We start from the raw sequence: 17991 nt of genomic DNA on the forward strand, positions 1-17991 counted from the left end.
GCCGCGGAGCAACTAAGCCTGTGCGCCACAACTACTGAGCCCGCATGCCACAACTACTGAAGCCCGCGCGCCTAGAGCCCGTGCTCCGCAACAAGAGAAGCCACCGCAGTGAGAAGCCCGCGCACTGCAACGAAGAGTAGCCCCCTCCCACTGCAACTAGAGAAAGCCCATGCGCAGCACTGAAGACCCAGTGCAGCCAAAAATAAATAAATAAATATCCCTTAAAAAAACAACAACAGATCATGACTATCACTGAATGATGGTAACTCTCCGTAGAGTCTGTAGCAGCAGGAAAGGCACCGGAGGCTGATGTATCTGTCCTGATTTCCCAGAGGAAGGCAAATAAATTTCTTAAATAAACAGATTTCTTCCTGAGAACGTGAACCCCAGACTTGCATGTCTTAGTGGAGCGCGCCATCTTCTGGCCTGGGTCCTGCCCACCTCCTAGCCTGTCTGTGTCTGAGGGCGAGGCTATCTTACACTATCACATACTTGTGGCTGGAAGAGAATCACCCCTCCACCTCTAGACTTGCTGGTAGGAGAATCTTAAAGCTGCTCTTCCACTTTACTGTGAGTAGTGTTGGGGAAAGCAGAATTTCGGGGCTTCTGTCATAGGTAGATGACTCTGTAGTAAAATCACACTTTAAAGAAGTGCAGTTCAGTTCAAGATCTACACAAAATTGGGGATGAGAGGAGTGTGATGCTGTTCTGTACGGTAATGTAAAGAACTACTCCCAAAGAGACACATGTATAACTGAATCACTTCGCTGTACACCTGAAACTAACACATTGTTAATCACCTATACTCCAATATAAAATAAAAAGTTAAAAAAAAAAAAGAAACCTACTCCTGGGCTTCCCTGGTGGCGCAGTGGTTAAGAATCCACCTGACAACGCAGGGGACACGGGTTCGAGCCCTGGTCTGGGAAGATCCCACATGCCGCGGAGCAACTAAGCCCATGCGCCACAACTACTGAGCCTGCGCTCTAGAGCCCACGAGCCACAACTACTGAGCCCATGAGCCACATCTACTGAAGACTGCACGCCTAGAGCCCGTGCTTCGCAACAAGAGACGCCACCGCAGTGAGAAGCCCACGCACCGCAACGAAGAGTAGCCCCCGCTCACCGCAACTAGAGAAAGCCCGCGCGCAGCAATGAAGACCCAACACAGCCAAAAAAATAAATTAATTAAAAACAAAAAACACCTACTCCCAGTGCCAGTTATGTTGCTTTTAGGGACCTGTTTCCCATCCCCAGTAAGGATGTCGACTGCACTGTCTGAAACTAACAGATGTCTCTGAGAGCTGTGTGTGCACACATGAGCACACAAGTGTGTCCCCAGTGTTGATCTGCTGGACAACCAGAAATAAATCCTGTCATACCTCACAGTAGTGGGGAAGTCTAGGAAAGAGGGAACTTGGGGCACCAAAGCCCACTCAAACCCTCGCATGACATGGGGCTAAAGTGAGTAATTCACACCTCAGGGGATGGACTGTTAGAGATTATTGCAGCCCTTGGTTGGGGGAGGGGGTGGATCCCTCCAATGGGACCAAGCCCTGTGGTAGCGGTTGGGATTTCTCTAGGAGAGCGGTTCTCTTGCTCTGAGAAAGCAGTCTCTGGGGGACCGGATGGGACCCTTAGATGTGGCTATTGAGGAGAGAGACTCGAGGAGAGTGTGGGAAAGAAGGCACTGACACCTTTTGAAGGTATTTTTGTTTGGTTTGATTGGTTTTTAATGCTTTCCTCTTGACTGTGAGGGGAATCTTATGAAAGTTTCCGTATCACTAATATGTTTTCATTTATATTATAATCACATTCAGTTCTTCAACCCTTCAGTATAGCCCATTAACCACCTCATGTGATGCTGATGTGGAAAATGAAAAAATGGAAGTCTAGCTGCTCTGTGTTCATTGGTCAGCTAATACCTGGAATCCTGACAGTTCACTGAGGTCCAGGGTGCCAGAAGTTCTGTTGCGCAGTAGGAAGGGAGGGGAGGCTTTGGAGTAGCCGTGAGCAGAGGGGAGGGACTTGTAAGCCAGAGGGGCTGAACGGACAATTCTTGAAAGGTACAGCACCTCTCTCCCAATTTATATTAGAGGAAAGTGGCACTTGAAGCAGAGAAGGCTGCTGCGTGGATTACAGACAAGAGGCAATCTTACTTTGGTCAGAGATGCTCTTGTTCTGCACTGTGGTCCAGAGAACTCACAGTCTCTTAAGGCATAGAGTCCTCTGTACCTGACCACTGGTTGTAGCTCTTTCAAAAGAACCTATAGCTCTGCCTGATCAGAACCCTTTATTTTTGAGGCTCAAATCCTCTGTTTGAGGACTCACTGGGTACATGGTCATTATGTCACCTCATCTCTTCATACTAATAAGTGCCATTTTTCTGTTGAAAACTTTTCAGCTCTAGGATGCATACTTTATTGGTCTTCTAAAGAAGACTGCTGTGACCTGTGTCTTAATCCTCAAGGGAGCATCCCTATCTGTTAAGGGGCTGACAAGACACCCTCTTTCCTCAATTCAGTCTGTGCCGGAGCTGTCCAATCATTTTCTGTTCTCATTGGGAAGTGCTCACCGTTCACCCCCAAGTCCCAGTGCACGGTTGAAATTGAGCCCACAACAGCTCCCAAGATCTGCTAATGCCGGAGCTGCCTGAAATTCTCCACCACCAGACTGAGAAGCAGAAATTCCCCACCTACTTTCAGTACTGGCTATGATGACTTCCACCTGTTGTCTTGGAGTCAGAAGGGACTGGCCTTTGGTTCTTTGTCATTTAACTCAATTTTCTTATTTTTCAGACACAACTGATTCTAAAACTTTCAAGTGTTAAAACCTTTTGTTTTGTTTTGTTTTGCCACACCATGCAGCTTGAGGAATCTTACTTCCCTGGCCAGGGATTGAACCCAGGCCCTCGGCAGTGAAAGCATGGAGTCCTAACCACTGGACCACCAGGGAATTCCCAAAAACCTGTATTCTTGATGAGTGCAATTAGGATTTACTTATGAGAAAGAACACTCTCTTTCGTCATGTTTAATTTATATTCAAACACGACATACAAAACCTCTCATGTGTAAGCTTGCTAGAGGCACTCTTTTGCTCAAGATTCTTTGATCTATACTATCCCATGCTAGGAACTTTGGAGCTAGAATCTTGGAGCATCTTAAAGCTCAGGTTTAAAAACATCCGAATCTGCTTGAACCCTTCAGATTGCCAAGGGCCTCACCACCGCATATTCTCTCTCTCCAACTCCCTTAGACATTCCTTGCGTAGCCTCTGAAAGCATCCAAGCTTGCCAGTCTGGATTTTTATTCAACTCCTTCATTCCACAGTGGAGGAAAACAGACTGCAAAGAGAGGAAACAACTTGCTTGAGGGGAAGCCACTCTGTAAAGAGCACGATTTCCTGCTCTCTTGATACACTACTCTCCCTTTTAGACACAGATTTTGTACTATGGCCAAAATCAACATCCATCACCAAAGAGAAATGGAGAATCTGTGATTCCCCTAGCGCTTTAGAAAGAAGAGTTGTTTGCGGATGGCAAAATTTCTTGTCTGTTATCCGTGTCCATGCAGGTAGAACGCTCACTCAAATGCAACCCCCAGTCGGACCCACCTCAAAGTAACTACAGATTGCGGGAAAGCCGAAGACACAGTCCAGAACAGGAACCTATTTCCTAGATCACGTTTCTACCCGAGTCCAAAAAGGACGGACCGGAAGTGACGCGCAGCCGCGGAGGAAATACCTATAGTGCAGCTGATTCGCTGGCCGGAAGAGAAAGGTGCAGACCTTACAAGGCTCCGCTCCTACTTCCTGTCTCCGCACAGTTGCTGTTGTCGACGTTAGGGGCGGCTGGCGGACAGCTTCCTCGGCTTTGGACGGGTTGTGAGATGCCGGGCGGAGGCCGGTGTCCCGATTGCGGCTCCACTGAGCTCGTGGAAGACTCGCACTATTCGCAGAACCAGCTTGTGTGCTCCGACTGCGGCTGTGTGGTCACCGAGGGAGTCCTTACTACCACCTTCACTGACGAGGGCAACCTCCGAGGTACCTCTGCGGGCTTTTCCGGGGCCGTGGGTACAGCCTGGGGCTGTGGAGGGATTGACGTCAGATTCTTCTTATCTCCTGCCCTCTCCCTGTCACGTGCACCCTTAAATATGAGAGAAAACAGCCTAAAGTGGACTAGCGAGCTGCAGAAGGTCAGGGACAGCCATTCATTTGTGTTTTTCTAGCACCATATCTGGTATATGTAGTAGGTATTAACAAATGTTGAATAAATGAAACAGAAACAGAGTTCCACTCAGTTTACCTAGTCTGGGCATGGTTGAAGAATTATATTGATAGATCAATTCTTTACGAATACAGAAAATACTATTATCCCGAAGTAGTTTTGAGCACTAATTGGCAAAAGCATCTTTTTTTTTTTACTTTGCTTTCCAAGTCCCTAAGCAATGCAGCCCTCAAAATCTGCAGGCAGGAGAATTGCCTGAACTGGATGTACAGGAGGGACGGCTGGAAATTTGGAACACTTAGAGCTGCTTTAGGGCAGTCCTAGTCCTCTTTAGTCTCTGTGTATTTGGTGTTGCTTGTGGTCATGGAAAACCAGGTGGACCTTTAACTTGCAAAGATGGGCACCTTCTGTGAGACAAGGAGTGGGTGCATGATGATTGGGATTCTGCTCCCCGGTTTTGTGTGGTGGGAGGGCAGGGATTTGGTGAATAGAGGCTAAACAAGCTATTTGTTGTTCATTATCTTACAGAAGTAACATATTCCCGAAGCACAGGAGAAAACGAGCAAGTTAGTCGCAGCCAGCAACGAGGTGAGTATCAACCTTTTATGACACAGTGGCTTTAAAGAAAGTTCTCCTGATGGTCTAGCCCAGTGGTCCCCAACCTTTTTGGCACCAGGGACCGGTTTCGTGGAAGACAGTTTTTCCACAGACTGGATTGGGGGTGGGGGATGGTTTAGGTAGTAATGCGAGCGATGGGGAGTGGCTCGCCTGCTGCTCACCTCCTGCTGTGCCACCCAGTTCCTAACAGGCCGAGGACCGGTAGTGGTTGGTCCGGGGGTTGGGGACCCCTGTCTGGCCCATCTGCTTGTCTTTCCTGTTTTCAGCATTACTGGGTAAGGTAGAGAAGAAGAGAATGGTAATTAGAAGTAAAGGATGGAGATGGTTCTAAGACAGGTAGCAATTAGGTGGAAGGTTTAGGTTTGCTTGGGGGGTATGTCTGAGGTAGACTCAAGGAACCCAGATCAAACTTTGGCTTGGCCACAAATCAAACCAGCCTCCAGAAGATGGGGCACTGAAGTGTGACTTCCTTTCACAAGTGTCTTTGTGCCTTTCGAATGACCTCACCAAGTGTCACTCTTGTCATTGTAGAATTGTGCCATTATTTGTCCCTCTGGTATCTGAGGCGAGTTGAACAGAAATTGCTAGGAGCTGCATGGTGGCTTCTTTGACCCCTCTATGTACAGTATCGTGTCATCTGCAAACAGTGACAGATTTACTTCTTCCTTTCCAATTTAGATTCCTTTTATTTCTTTTTCTTCTCTGATTGCTATGGCTAGGACTTGCAAAACTATGTTGAATAAAAATGGCGAGAGTGGGCATCCTTGTCCTGTTCCTGATCTTAGAGGAAATGCTTTCAGCTTTTCACCATTGAGTATGATGTTAGCTGTGGGTTTGTCATATATTTGGCCTTTATTATGTTGAGGTATGTTCTCTCTGTGCCCACTTTCTGGAGAGTTTTTCTCATAAATGGATGTTGAATTTTATCAAAAGCTTTTTCTGCATCTATTGAGATGATCATACGGTTTTTATTTTTCAATTTGTTGATGTGGTGTATCACACTGATTGATTTGCAGATATTGAAAAATCCTTGCATCCCTGGGGTAAATCCCACTTGCTCATGGTGTATGATCCTTTTAAGGTGTTGTTGGGGCCCCTCTAACTCCTGCTGTGGGTTTCTTAGGTCTCTGCCGAGTGAGAGACCTCTGTCGAGTTCTGCAGCTGCCACCAACATTTGAGGACACGGCAGTTGCCTACTACCAACAGGCATACCAGCACTCTGGCATCCGTGCTGCCAGGCTGCAGAAGAAGGAGGTGTTGGTCGGGTGCTGTGTCTTAATCACCTGCCGGCAGCGTAACTGGCCCCTGACCATGGGAACCATCTGCACCCTGCTGTATGCAGATTTGGATGTGTTTTCTGGCACCTACATGCAGATCGTGAAGCTCTTGGGGCTGGATGTGCCATCTCTGTGCTTGGTGGACCTGGTGAAGACTTACTGTAGCAGGTACCTGCCTAGTGGGAGACACGGGGATGGGATGGGTTTAGACCTGAATCCTTTTACCTCTGGCTGTCTGTTTTTGACCAAAGCCCATTCTACAAGGATGTGGGAGAAAAAAGTCTTCTCCCTTTCCTGTGCATAGCACTAATCAGGTTAATCCTGTTTTATATTTCTGGAATGTTATAATTTTCAAATCCCTCTGCCCTTACAGCAACCTAATGATGTAGGAAGGATGGTGTTAGCCTTGGCACGGGGCTCCTGTGTTCCACCACTCACGTTGTGTGTGGCCTACTTGGCTAGATGGAACAGTCCTGCCTCGACAGGATCATGTGTGATTAGAGCTGAAAGGATATTAGTAAATGACGGAGCTGGAATTAGAAGCCAGTTGTTGTTGTTTTTTTTTTTTTTTAAATAAGTAGCTGTGTTCTTTTTTTCTGACAAATATGGTAGAAAGCAAAGACTATCGGTGTGAAACAATCTTGGGTGTGAAGCTTGGTTACCTCCAAGCTGGATGACTATGGGCAAGTTTTTTGACTCTGAATGCACGTGACAGGCTGTGGAGTAGATTAAAGGAGAACATTTGTGAAGCCCTCAGAATGATGGCTGATGGGGTGGGGGGAGGGGGATTGTCAAGAAATGTTAGCTCCCTTCTGCATTCTCCTGCCCTTTACCTCTTCAGCAGGAGACTCACCCTGTCTTCTCTCGGTACCTGGATAAACTTGCTGCCCAGCAGGCTTGAGTGTTCCCGGGAGGATAGCATAGCTTGCTCATCTTCTGTGCTTTGAAAGAGTGGTCCCCCAGAGGTATTGAGACCAGGCCCTCATTTTGGTTATTTCAGCTTCAAACTGTTTGAAGCCTCCCCGTCTGTGCCAGCCAAGTACGTGGAGGACAAGGAGAAGATGCTATCGCGAACGCTGCAGTTGGTGGAGCTGGCAGATGAGACGTGGCTGGTGACCGGGCGGCATCCCTTGCCTGTCATCACCGCTGCCACTTTCCTGGCTTGGCAGTCGCTGCGGCCTTCAGATCGGCTGACGTGTTCCCTTGCCCGATTTTGTAAATTGGCGAGCGTGGACCTGCCCTACCCCGCTTCCTCCCGCCTGCAGGAGCTGCTGGCTGTGCTGCTGCGGCTGGCCGAGCAGCTGGCCTGGTTGCAGGTCCTGAAGCTTGACAAGCGGTCTGTGGTTGCGCACGTTGGCGACCTTCTCCAGCACCGCCACATGTTGGTCCGCAAGGCCTTTCGAGACGGAACAGCAGAGCCAGACGCGCTGGACGCCCAGGAGAAGGAGCTGCAGGGACTGGGCCAGGGGCAAGGATGGGGAAAAGAGGACCGGGGCGACGGCTCTGTAGATTTGCCCGCAGGGAAGCGACCAGCGAGCCCTGCCCTCCTCCTCCCACCCTGCATGTTGAAGCCCCCAAAGCGGATCTGTCCCACACCCCCCGTCTCCACAGTCACTGGAGATGAGAACATTTCTGATAGTGAGATCGAGCAGTATTTGCGCACCCCTCAGGAAGTGAGGGACTTCCAGAGAGCCCAGGCCGCTGGACAGGCTGCCACAAGGGTTCCTATCCCTCCCTGATGCACAGCCGGGGTCTGGTGGGGGGCGGGTGCTTAACCCCATCTGACGGCGGCTTGCTAACAGGCCTGATGTAGCCAGAGAAATCAGTGTACACAAGTCCTTAGGTATCACCCTTCTCATTTAAGGGACCCAAGAGGGGCTCTGCAGTTATTGGACCCCAGGTCCCAGAGTCGAAGTCAGAAGGAATGCGGGGACGCCTCGGTTGGAGAGTCCCATCCCTCGGTCCCAGGTCCCAGACAGTGGTCGCACGTACTCCTGTGGGCTGGCTTTCTCCTGGACTGTTGGGAAAGTGCCAGGTGCTCTCCTGCTCTCCGTTCAGATTGGATACACCGCAGCTGCAGGGCTGGCGGGGCCTCCCTGCTGGTGTGGAGCAGTGTGCATTCCCGATGGTATCAGCCCTCAGAGGGTGGAACTGGGCAGCGCTCGGCCCTGCGTCCATTCACAGGCCGTAGCGGGTTCGTGTGTACAGTGTCAGAGATCCTCTCCCTCCTAACAAAAGGACCGGGGGTGGAGTAAGCTCATAGCTCAAAGGGCTTTGCAAAATTTTAATATATTAAAACAAGAGGCATCTGCTAGAAAACATTCTATTGTATAAAACCCGAGCTTTTAAAAACATGTTTTCTTTGGCACTTTTCATCCCCTCCCTCCCCTTTCCCCAGCGTATTGCAAAAAGCTCTCCAGTGCTAAGGCATTGGCGGGGTATGTAAACAGCAGCCAGCGTACGTGGAAGAATAATACGAAGCTTTTTTTTTTTTTTTGCCTTTTTTTTTTCTGTCTAATATTGTCTGTGCAGCAAGCATAAATAACAGGATGCATCCCAAGGCGTGTGGGTTTTCTCCCTTCCCCTCTGTCTTCTCTTGCCTTGGTGCTCAGGCTGGGGTGATATGGAGACTGGGCCGGGTTTCCCTGTGGCTTTTCATGAGGCCCAGGGTTTCCTCCACTCGCATTGCATCCTGTAACCAAAGGCTGGTGGTTGCTTTTTAGTTTGGGAGAAATACGCGTGCTGGTGTTTAAAAGCAGTGAAGGTGCAGGCCCCAGGTGAGCTGCAGCGCCCCCCCGCCCCACTGCCCTGGGGACTTGGCTTGGGCTTCCGGGAGGCAGGAAGCTGGTTTGATGTTTTGGAGGTTTCTCCCTAATATGGAGCTGGAGATCAAGTCATTGGAACGGTTCTCCTCTATGGCCTCATGTAGGCAGGGAGTGGTCTTTGTCAGTCCCTCGGGGTGGAGGGCTGAGACTGGGGATATGGGCTTGTGATTGGACAGTAAGTGCTTCTCCAGCACCACCTGCAGCCTGGCGGTGGCGCCCCTTTTCAGAGAGTTTTTTTGTTTTTTTATAGGATTAGGTTTAAGGCAGGACTAGCTTCAGCCCCAGATCTAAGCACTAACTCTGCTTCCCTCATCATATCATCTCCAGGCATCTGGCAGGCAGCTTCTTAGGTGTAGGGCCTGGGCTTTGTCCTGAAGTGCCACCTCTGAGCCCTGCCGTGTGGTGTGTGTCCCAGTCCTGTGGGAATGGCCTCCAGCCCTGATGGTGCACCTTTCCACCTGCCCCCCTTCCAGAGGGCTGGTTGATCCCTGCAGCTGCCGTTCACCCTGCCCCACCTTCTCCTTTTGCATAGTTGATCCGAAAAGCAGCACCTTGTTTCCTCCCACTGGTCCTGGTCACCTGGCTCATCTGCTAGGCTGGCTCCCTAGTTAGCCAGAACTGGGTGGGGGAGAGGCCCTAGGATCTGGGCACAGGTGGGTGACTGATTCAGAGGAGGGCAGTGAGGAGAGAACACCTTACTCAGGCCCCCATCGCCCGTGTGTTCCCGGTAAGGCTGATGGCCGCCCGTGAGCGGGGCGGGAGGTGCGGGGAGTACCTTAGGAGAAGCCCGCCTGAGCTGTGCTGTCCCTGCCGCTCTTGCTCACTCCGCAGCCCCACAGGACCTTCCCCCCGAGCCTGGACGGCAGGGGCTGCCGAAACCAGCCCGCGCTGGGACGGAAACGTATCCCGCCTGCGGTTCGGGGATTGTCTGTCGCTACCCCAGAGGGATGGCCCTCTTCGCGGTGGCGGGCCTTTGCCTGTCCTTTCCCCAGCCTCCGGGACTAAAGCTGGCAAGCCCGGGCGCAGCGAGGCACCTCTACCTCAATCCTGGGGACGTACCGATCGACGTCTCTGAGGGCCCCCTAGAAGCGGGGGCTCCTGCGCGCGTGGCCCGCCCGTCCTGAAGCGGCGCCCGCCCCCAGCCTAGACGGTGGTCTCGCTCTTCCAGAGCCCCGTCTTCATGCAGCCGCCGCCGGCCGCCTCGGCGCCGCTCAGGGTGACGTCGTCGTACTTGCCGCCCTTGGGGGCGCCGTTCAGGCTGGCCGCATTGAGCGGGTACGAGCGGCGCTGGCTCTCCTTCTCCAGCGCGCCACCCCCACCGCCCTTGAGGTGGTCGCGGCCGGCGCCGCGGCGCTGGCCCGGCCGGCCGGCCTCGGGGAGCGGAGCGGCGCTCGTGTCGCTGCCCTCCGACGGCGTGAGCGTGCTCTCGCCCTCGAGCCGGGGGCCGGCGCCCGGGCTGTTGCGGCTGCTGCCCGGGTAGCTGTCGGACGGGCTGTTGTGCGGGCTGCCGCTCTCGCCCGACGGCAACTCGGCCGCCCCGGCCGCGCCCCCGCGCGGCGCCCTGAGCCGGTTCCTGCCGCCGGCCTCGCCCGCGCGATGCCCCTTGGCCCGGCTCTTGTGGCCCCGGCGGCCATGGTGCGAGTTATTCGGGTGGCGCGGGCCGAGGCTTCCCCGGGGGCCCGGCGTCTCGGGCTCCGCCTCCCCGCGGGCCGCCGCCCCCGCCTCGCACGCCTGGCTCTGCGCCAGCTGCAGGTTGGTGAGCTTGCAGGGGCCCGGGGGCGGGGCGGGGCCGCTGCTGCTGCTCGGGGACGACTTGAGTGACGCGGGCCCCTCTCCGAACGCCGGGGACCCGTCCTCGGGGGCGGCGGGCGCGGCCCGCGGGGAGGCTCGGGAGGCCGAGGCGGGGGGACGGCATGCGCGCCAGGAGGCCCTGACGTCCCTGCGCCTGGCACAGTGATGGGTGAAGACGAAGAGGCCCAGGGCGGAGGCTGCCACCCCGTACAGACAGCTGCACACCACCCGGGGCAGCCAGCGCTGGGACACGCTCAGAGCCCCGCAGGCCCACATGGCCAGGTAGAGGAAATGCGTGGTCACCAGCGCCCCCAGTTGGACTCCTGGAGAATAGAGACCGTCACCCTCCTCCGGGGGCCCGGGCGTCACCACCCCTGCGCTCCCAGTGGCCAGAAGGGAACCCGAGTCACTCAGGAGGGGGCCGCTGCTCCTGAGCCTGGTGGAACCCCTCAGCTCCTCCCCTGGCTCCAGGGAGACCCTGCTGGTGCCCCCCTTTGGGCTCTGTGCCAGAGGACCCCGTAAGCGCAGCCCCGCGCACAGGAAATAGATCCAGGTGATGAGCAGAATCAAAGCCACCGGGATGTAGAAGGCTCCTAGGCTTGGGCGCCACACTAGCCAGCAGCTGAGGGGAGACACAGGCGGCACGCGTGAGGTGGGGCGCGGAGGCTGGGTGGGCGGGAAGGGAGGCTATGGTGAGTGGAGAGGCGGAAGCGGCTCAGTCAGCATGCAGGGCTTGGCGCTGGGTGACGGGCTGGGCGGGTGGGCCGAGGGTGCCGCCGAGGCGGAGTAGGAGGCATCCGGGGCAGGGCGGGGAGGTTTGGGGCAGGCGGGCCGCGCACTTACTAGGGGCTGTGGTCCCGGTAGTTGTGGATGTTGACAGCGGCTGTGATGCCACAGATAATGAGTGGGATCCCTCCCGCGATCAGATAGAACCTGGAGAGGAATGGGTTTGGGGGTCAGAGAGTTGGGGAACAAGGAGTGGGCCAGGTGCTCAGAACCCTCACCTTGGGGTCTCTGTCCTGTCCTCTCCCCTAGAAATTATGTCAGAGTTTGTTTGCCAGGGATGCAATGCCCCTCCAGGGCAGGTCAGCAGGTCCCTAAGGGATTTGGCCAAGACTGTTCTAAGGGACAGTGGCCAGAATTGCTTTCTGTCACCCTAAACAGTGCAGAAGCCAGGGGTGCCACTTGGGTTCCCAGGATCCCTGCCCAATGCCCTTTGAAGTCGCTCCCTTCCTGGCCTTGTCATGCCTGAAAACCCCAAGGATGCACCCCCTCCATGGCACTGGGCAACCTAGTGCCACCCAGGGCCTTGACTCTTCTGCCTTTTTTTTTTTTTTTTGGCTGAGGGATCTTAGTTCCCTGACCAGGGATTGAACCCCGGGCCCCCTGCAGTGGAAGTGCTGAGTCCTTACCACTGGACCCCCAGGGAACTCCCCACCTCTTCTGTCTTGGGAGTGTGATCTCCCAGGACCTTGTACCCTGGGAGAGCATCCACCCTGGGAGAACAGCTTTTGGTGTCCTCCCCCGACACCTGAGCCCTTCCCCACTGCAGAGCTGACATACCGGAGCATGGGTCGGGGGGCAGGCAGGGCAGCATCCCCTTCTTGTGGAGGTGGTGCCCTCCAGGTAAGCTCCTTGTGGAGGACACGGGCCTTCACCCCCATCCAGAGCAGTGTGGACAGTGAAGAGTAGTGCAGGGTGATGCCCACCTAGAGGGTCAAGGCACTGAGGCTGGGGGACTGGCCGTCCCAGAGCCTCAGCCCCGCAGTGCTCTTCCGTGCCTCCCTTGTGCCCGGCCTCCAGCTCCACCCAGAGCCTCCCCAGGGTTCTGTCCCTGCCAGTACCCTCTCTACTTCCAGCCCCGGGTTCTCGCCCATGCCAGGGACTCTCCATGACCCTGTCGTTGCTGCTGGCTCATCCCCGACCTCTCTCCATCGTGGGACCCCTCTCCACTGTGTCCTGTCTCCTAGTGGCTCTGCTTCTCACCGCCCCTACTCTCATGCCCACCTCACCCACGAGGCTGGGCACGGAACAGCAGAGCGGGAGCCCACTGCCGTGAGCCCCCTTCCTCCCGCGTGCCTCCCTCCTGTATCCGAGGCTGCCGTCCCCGATCTTGGAGACCCCCCACCCCAGCCCTTCTCCTGCTTACCGCCTGGCAGACCACCTGGTAGTTGGTGAGTGTGATGCCTCCCGCAAAGACGGCGGAGGTCATGGCCATGTGGAAGCACAGGTTCAGCAGCATGTGCCAGCCCTTCCGGGACACATGGATGGAGCTGCCACAGAAACGGTCTTTAACAAATGGGCCACCCAACCCAAGGCCAGGCCTATGGGGGTCTCAAGGCCACTGGGAGAGTCAAAGAGGAGAAGGCAGATATCTGTGTGCACGCGTGGGCGTGAATGGGATGGACACCTTAACCCCCAAACGCATTTTCCAACTGCAGAACCTTCGAAGGAAAGGCTAGGCAAGAGCCTGGAAAACGAACACCCACTGTCACCTTGCCAGCACTTAGTGACACCCAGCATGCCCTCCCTTCCCGCAGGAGCTCTCACCTGTGGTGGAGGATGTAGGTGATGATGGTGGAGAAGAGGCATAGCAGCAGCAGGGCTGTGCAGGGGTACACGACGGGGTGCAGGCCTGCCCCTGAGCCCTCCACCTCCCTGGGGAAGGCGCTCAGCTCCTGGAAAGAGCAGAGAGAAGTGAGTAAGGGGAAGCCGGGAGTGGAGAGGCCGCCCTGTGGAGTCCTGGCCGGTCCCCCAGGCCAGTTTTCCTCTTCCCAAGCCCAGTCAGCTTTGGGCCCCAGCTTTGGCCCTTGGTCCATCTGGGTAGCAAAGATGTAGGCACCACGACACCCTCTCTTAGAAGGTCGGTCTAGGTGGCGTTAATGATCTGCCTTTCTGGGAACTTTTCAGGTTCCCAGCCCGAGAATCAGAGAGGAGGGAAGAGGGGCAGGTTCTGTCTGTCATACAGCTGCGTGCCTGCTCAGGATCTGGAAGAGCGGGCTGTGAAGTGTGGTGCGGGCACGGGGGCTGGACAGGGGTGAGTGGGGAGGGTGACCGGGAAGGAGAAACGTTCCCAGATTTTTTTTTACTTTAACGATCTGGGTGTCAGAGAGTGCAGGATGTGGAGACCAGGCTGGGTGGTCTCTGATCCGTCTCTCTCAGTATGGGAGTGAAGGCAGGACCTGTCTGTCTTTTTTGTTGTTGTTGTTCTGGGGCTGCTATTATGGGGATGACCTGATAGAGGGCCTGAGGACCTGCCCGTCTTCTGAAAGATGAAGAGGTATGGGGGAGACCAGAGGACCACTTATTTCCCTGCGAGTCCTGACCGTCACGAGGCCCGATAAGGCCTCTGTTTTTTCAGGATTTCTGTGGTCCCAGGTGCTCAGAGTGCCCCTGGTCCCCCCACCGGCGCCCATTCTGCGTTCCCCTGCCCTCCACCCCCGTGCCCGCTACCCTCACCATGAGCACGGCCACGTTGCCCAGGTGCTGGCACTGCAGGGAGCTGACGTGGGGCTGGCTGGAGCGGAGCTGGCAGCCCTCAGAGCTCCAGCCCCCGGGACCCCCCGGCCCCTCCTGGCTCCACCAAGCGGCCACGGGCTCGGCCCCCTCAGCCCAATGCCGCAGCGAAACGGCCACCGGCTCAGTCAGGTTTCCCACGCCGCAGCCACCTACAGGGGAGGGGGTCCACTCAGGCTCGGTCGGGGCGAGCGCTGGGCTTGGGGAATAGAGTTAGATGCCAAGTGCGGGCCTGCCCCCCAGGGCCTCAGCCTAACTGGGGAGACACAGGATGAATCAAAATAAAGGCACCCGGAGGTGGTGGCCCACCTAAGTGCCAAATGAGTCGTGGCGACATGCCCAGGAAGGGAGGACTCTGGGGTCCGGAACGAGCAGGTGGAAGGTGACGCGGAGGGAGCGGGAGCCCGGGTGAAGGGAGGATTCAGGAGGGCACCCTGAGGGGGACGTTGGCACCAGGTGACGAAGGGGGACGGAAGGAGGGCCAGGTGGGTGGAGGGTCCGTGCTGTAGCCCTTTGGAAATCTACGAATCTGGGCTGTGAAACCCAGGGTCTCCTGAGCCTTTTCTCCACCAGTCCCTTCCTTCACGGGACATGCCTGCCCCTCGCCCGCGGAAACAGTGCAGGGCCACCGCCCCCGGCCACCTCCAGCAGGGCGCCGGGGGCGCGGGGGAGGGCTCCCGGGAGGCGCGGTAGGGCGGGTGGGGTGCAGGCCCTTACTGGTTCCCGCAGAGATGACGGGGGTGGCCACGCCGCGCCTCTTGCCAAGCCCAGCGGCTCCAGGGCGGGAGGTGTTGCCGTGGCTGCGGAAGAGACGGCCGTTTCGGAAGACGAGCAGCTGCAGGGTGCAGTCTGGGGGGGCCGGGGGGGCCAGGGCAGCCGGGAGGGACGAGAACAGACTGGGCGGCAGCTGGATGGAGGCCAGGGCCACGCTGTTCTGGGGGGAAACAGGAGTTCCTCAGAGACACCCGGGGTCCCTGGGGCCCCGCTGTCCTCCAGCCCCTCCTCCTCCGTCCCCTCTCCCCCTGTCGGAGTCCTGCGTCCCCTCACACCATCCACCTGACCAGGCGCCCGCACCTCGTACCTGCCCTCTCAGCATCCTCCCTCCCCCGGCGCCCACCTTGATGTGGAAGGACGACAGAGAAACGTTGGGCCTCCCCGTGGTACAGCGGAAGCGGAGCTGCTGGTCGGCCAGGGGCTCCGGCTCCGGGGAGGGGTTCTGGCCGGGACCCAAGGGCCGGGTGCCCGGCGCACCGGCCTCCCTCCTCTGGAAGGCCGTGCAGGTCAGGCCCACGTAGCTGTGCGGCTTGATGAGGTAGGCCTCCAAGGCCACGTTCCTCGAGTTCTAGGGACAGGGACCTCGTCACCCCTCTCCTGGCCTTCTCCTGCTGGAGACCGCAGACCTGCTCAGGCCGACCCGCCATCCTTGCTCATCACTCAGGGCCTGGCAGCCTCACGTCTGCCGTGGAGTCCCCCGAACCCCTGCTCTTCGGCCCCTCCTCCCACTCGCTCACACCCCGTCCTGGAGCTGCCCCAGCTATGCCGGGAGCAGGGTCCTCGCCCGCCTCGTATCTCCCCCAGCACCCAGCACGGTCTCACGCAGAGGAGATGCCGTGTGCTGCTTGTTAACTGGTCCGCCACCCCCCGCTGGAAACTCCCCCTCTTCTCAGGGAACAGAAGTCTCTGTTTCCCCTCCTCCCCCCAGTGCTGCTGCCTGGCTCCCAAGCCTTCCTCCCAGCCCTCCTCCTTCCCACCCCCACGTGCTTCCATCCGGCTAGCCCTTCAGCTCGGGTCCCCGCACGAAGCCCTGTGTAACTGCTCCGATGTTGCTGGCCTCCCTCTCCTCTGCCCTGCTCCCGACCAGTTGGAATTTGATGCCACACGAACGGAACCCTAGTCACGTTCGGTGTTCTCGCTAACGGGGCGCACGGCTGGTGCACACTCGGAGGACTTGCTCCTGGATGACAAGGGCTGGCCCCCGTCACCTCTGAGGCCCCTCCCTGTCCCTCCCTGGGCAGGGCACCCTCCCAGCTGGCCCACCGTACCACAGAGATGTGCTGGGCGTGGGCGCTCAGGGCGGCCCCCCCAATGCGCTCCAGGGCGCCCACGATGCCGCTGCAGGCCTTGTCCTCGCGCTGGGCCAGCCACAGCAGGTGCTCGTCCACCAGCATCAGGTTGCTGGCCATATCCACCATCACCTCCACCAGCTGGAGGCGGGGGCGGAGTCACTGAGGGCAGGAGGGGGGCTGGGGACCCAGAGGCTGGGGCGAGACCGGCTTGAGCAGGTGGGGGGCAGGTGATTTCCAGGGGCCCCAGGGGCCCGATCGAATCTCACCTCTTTGATCTGGTCGACGTAACCCAGAAACTTCTGGATCATCTGAGCCACGTAGACAACGTCCATCATGTCGGAGAAGCTGGCGGCCTCGGCCGTGTATACTCGAAGCTGGTGGGCCAGGGTCAGCGCGTTGGAGGCATTGATGGGCATCTGGGGGTGTGGGGAGGAAAGGGCACCGTCTAATCTGGCTCCTTCTCCCCCAAAACAGCCCGGGGGCCCCCTCCCCTGTGCTGATGCTCAGAGCAACGGGGCCTAGGGAGCAGGGTCTAGCCCACAGCTGGGTCTGATCCAGACAGGAGGCAAAGGTAAGGAGTGAGCCCTTCCGAACTCAGGGCCGCCCACCGGTTATGCCACCGCTTGAGGACAACGGGACGACCTCACGCTGTCCCTGCTTTCTGCTTAAGGCTGCCCTTGCTGTACTGGGGACCTTGGGGTGGCCCACATGTCCCGAGTGTGGCCCTGGGGTTCTGAGTCCCCTGGGAGAGGGAAAGCCAGAGGAGAGCATGAGACACGGTGCCCATGGCCCCTCACCGTGCCTCCCAAGGAGGCAGCACAGCCCGTGAGGCCAGCAGGCTTCTCCCCTCCCCCTTTCCCGCGCCCCCCCCCGCCCCCCCCCGGCTCCTGGCCTCACCAGCACAAAGGTATAGAGCACGCGGGTGATGTCGTTGGTGTACAGACAGTGGGAGTAGTCCCCCGGCTCCCAGCGGCCGGCTCGGTCACACCGGCGGGAGGCTCGGGTGCCAGGGGCACCCCCGCTCAGGGGCACCGAGGTGAAGGGGTACTGCAGGCAGGACTGGTAGGCTGTGATGCCAGCCAGAGTTCGAGGCCACCTGGGGGCAGAGGCGGGAAGTTGCCGATGACCTAGGCTTCTCAGGCCAAGAGTCCCTCCCCTGCCTGCCCTGAGAACTGTGAGGCCAGACGCCTTGGGAGCTGCAGGAAGGGTCCAGAAGAGGGTGTTTGTTTGGACTGGATTTCAAGGGCTTCCCAAGCTCCACCTTCTTTCTAAAGCTGTGTTTGTTGGGACAGTGCTGTCACTGGTGCTGCGAGGCTGGACTTGAAGTCCTGAGTTCAAGTCACTTATGCCTTCTGGGCCTTAGTCTTCTCAGCTGTACAATGGGGAGAATAACTCCTCCCCTGCCTAAGTGAGAGGCCACTGGGATATGAAAGTGTGGCATCCGTAGTGGGAGAGCTTTGTCAACTACGCATGTAAGGAAGAAAAAGAAAAAAAACACCTTTTTGTTCTGCACGGCACATTCAGAGGGTGATTTTATACAAAAGGATACGGTCTCTATAAATACACCAGCGGAACCTGGAGCTGAATGACAGAAGGCAGTGTCTTCTCCAGCTTGGAGTGGGTGGGGGACTGGTCACGGTCCCAGGGGCAGGAGCGGGGTGTGGGCCGGGGCC

At 57.0% G+C, this 17991-nt stretch overlaps 2 protein-coding genes across 2 annotated transcripts in view; one reads left to right on the plus strand and one right to left on the minus strand.

Annotated features, from left to right (window-relative positions):
* The first annotated feature begins 3824 nt into the window (after positions 1 to 3824).
* BRF2 (BRF2 general transcription factor IIIB subunit) lies at positions 3825 to 8325 on the plus strand. The gene is made up of 4 exons (XM_081221136.1): positions 3825 to 4041; positions 4754 to 4813; positions 5967 to 6288; positions 7121 to 8325. The coding sequence occupies exons 1-4, from the start codon at positions 3888 to 3890 to the stop codon at positions 7857 to 7859; spliced, it is 1275 nt and encodes a 424-aa protein (XP_081077262.1). The 5' UTR covers positions 3825 to 3887; the 3' UTR covers positions 7860 to 8325.
* A 176-nt stretch (positions 8326 to 8501) lies between these two features.
* The window catches only part of ADGRA2 (adhesion G protein-coupled receptor A2), a 35134-nt gene continuing 25644 nt past the window's right edge, over positions 8502 to 17991 (minus strand). The window contains exons 9-19 of the mRNA XM_081221135.1: positions 17216 to 17414; positions 16585 to 16734; positions 16295 to 16456; positions 15370 to 15594; positions 14970 to 15186; positions 14196 to 14404; positions 13287 to 13414; positions 12886 to 13009; positions 12300 to 12445; positions 11580 to 11669; positions 8502 to 11358 (exon numbers count right to left, since the gene is read on the minus strand). Coding sequence (XP_081077261.1) covers positions 10089 to 11358; positions 11580 to 11669; positions 12300 to 12445; positions 12886 to 13009; positions 13287 to 13414; positions 14196 to 14404; positions 14970 to 15186; positions 15370 to 15594; positions 16295 to 16456; positions 16585 to 16734; positions 17216 to 17414 — 2920 coding nt within the window. The 3' untranslated portion in view covers positions 8502 to 10088. The remainder of the gene's footprint in view (positions 11359 to 11579; positions 11670 to 12299; positions 12446 to 12885; positions 13010 to 13286; positions 13415 to 14195; positions 14405 to 14969; positions 15187 to 15369; positions 15595 to 16294; positions 16457 to 16584; positions 16735 to 17215; positions 17415 to 17991) is intronic.

Source organism: Mesoplodon bidens, assembly GCF_964165515.1.
Source record: "Mesoplodon bidens genome assembly, chromosome: 20".
NCBI lineage: Eukaryota > Metazoa > Chordata > Mammalia > Artiodactyla > Ziphiidae > Mesoplodon > Mesoplodon bidens.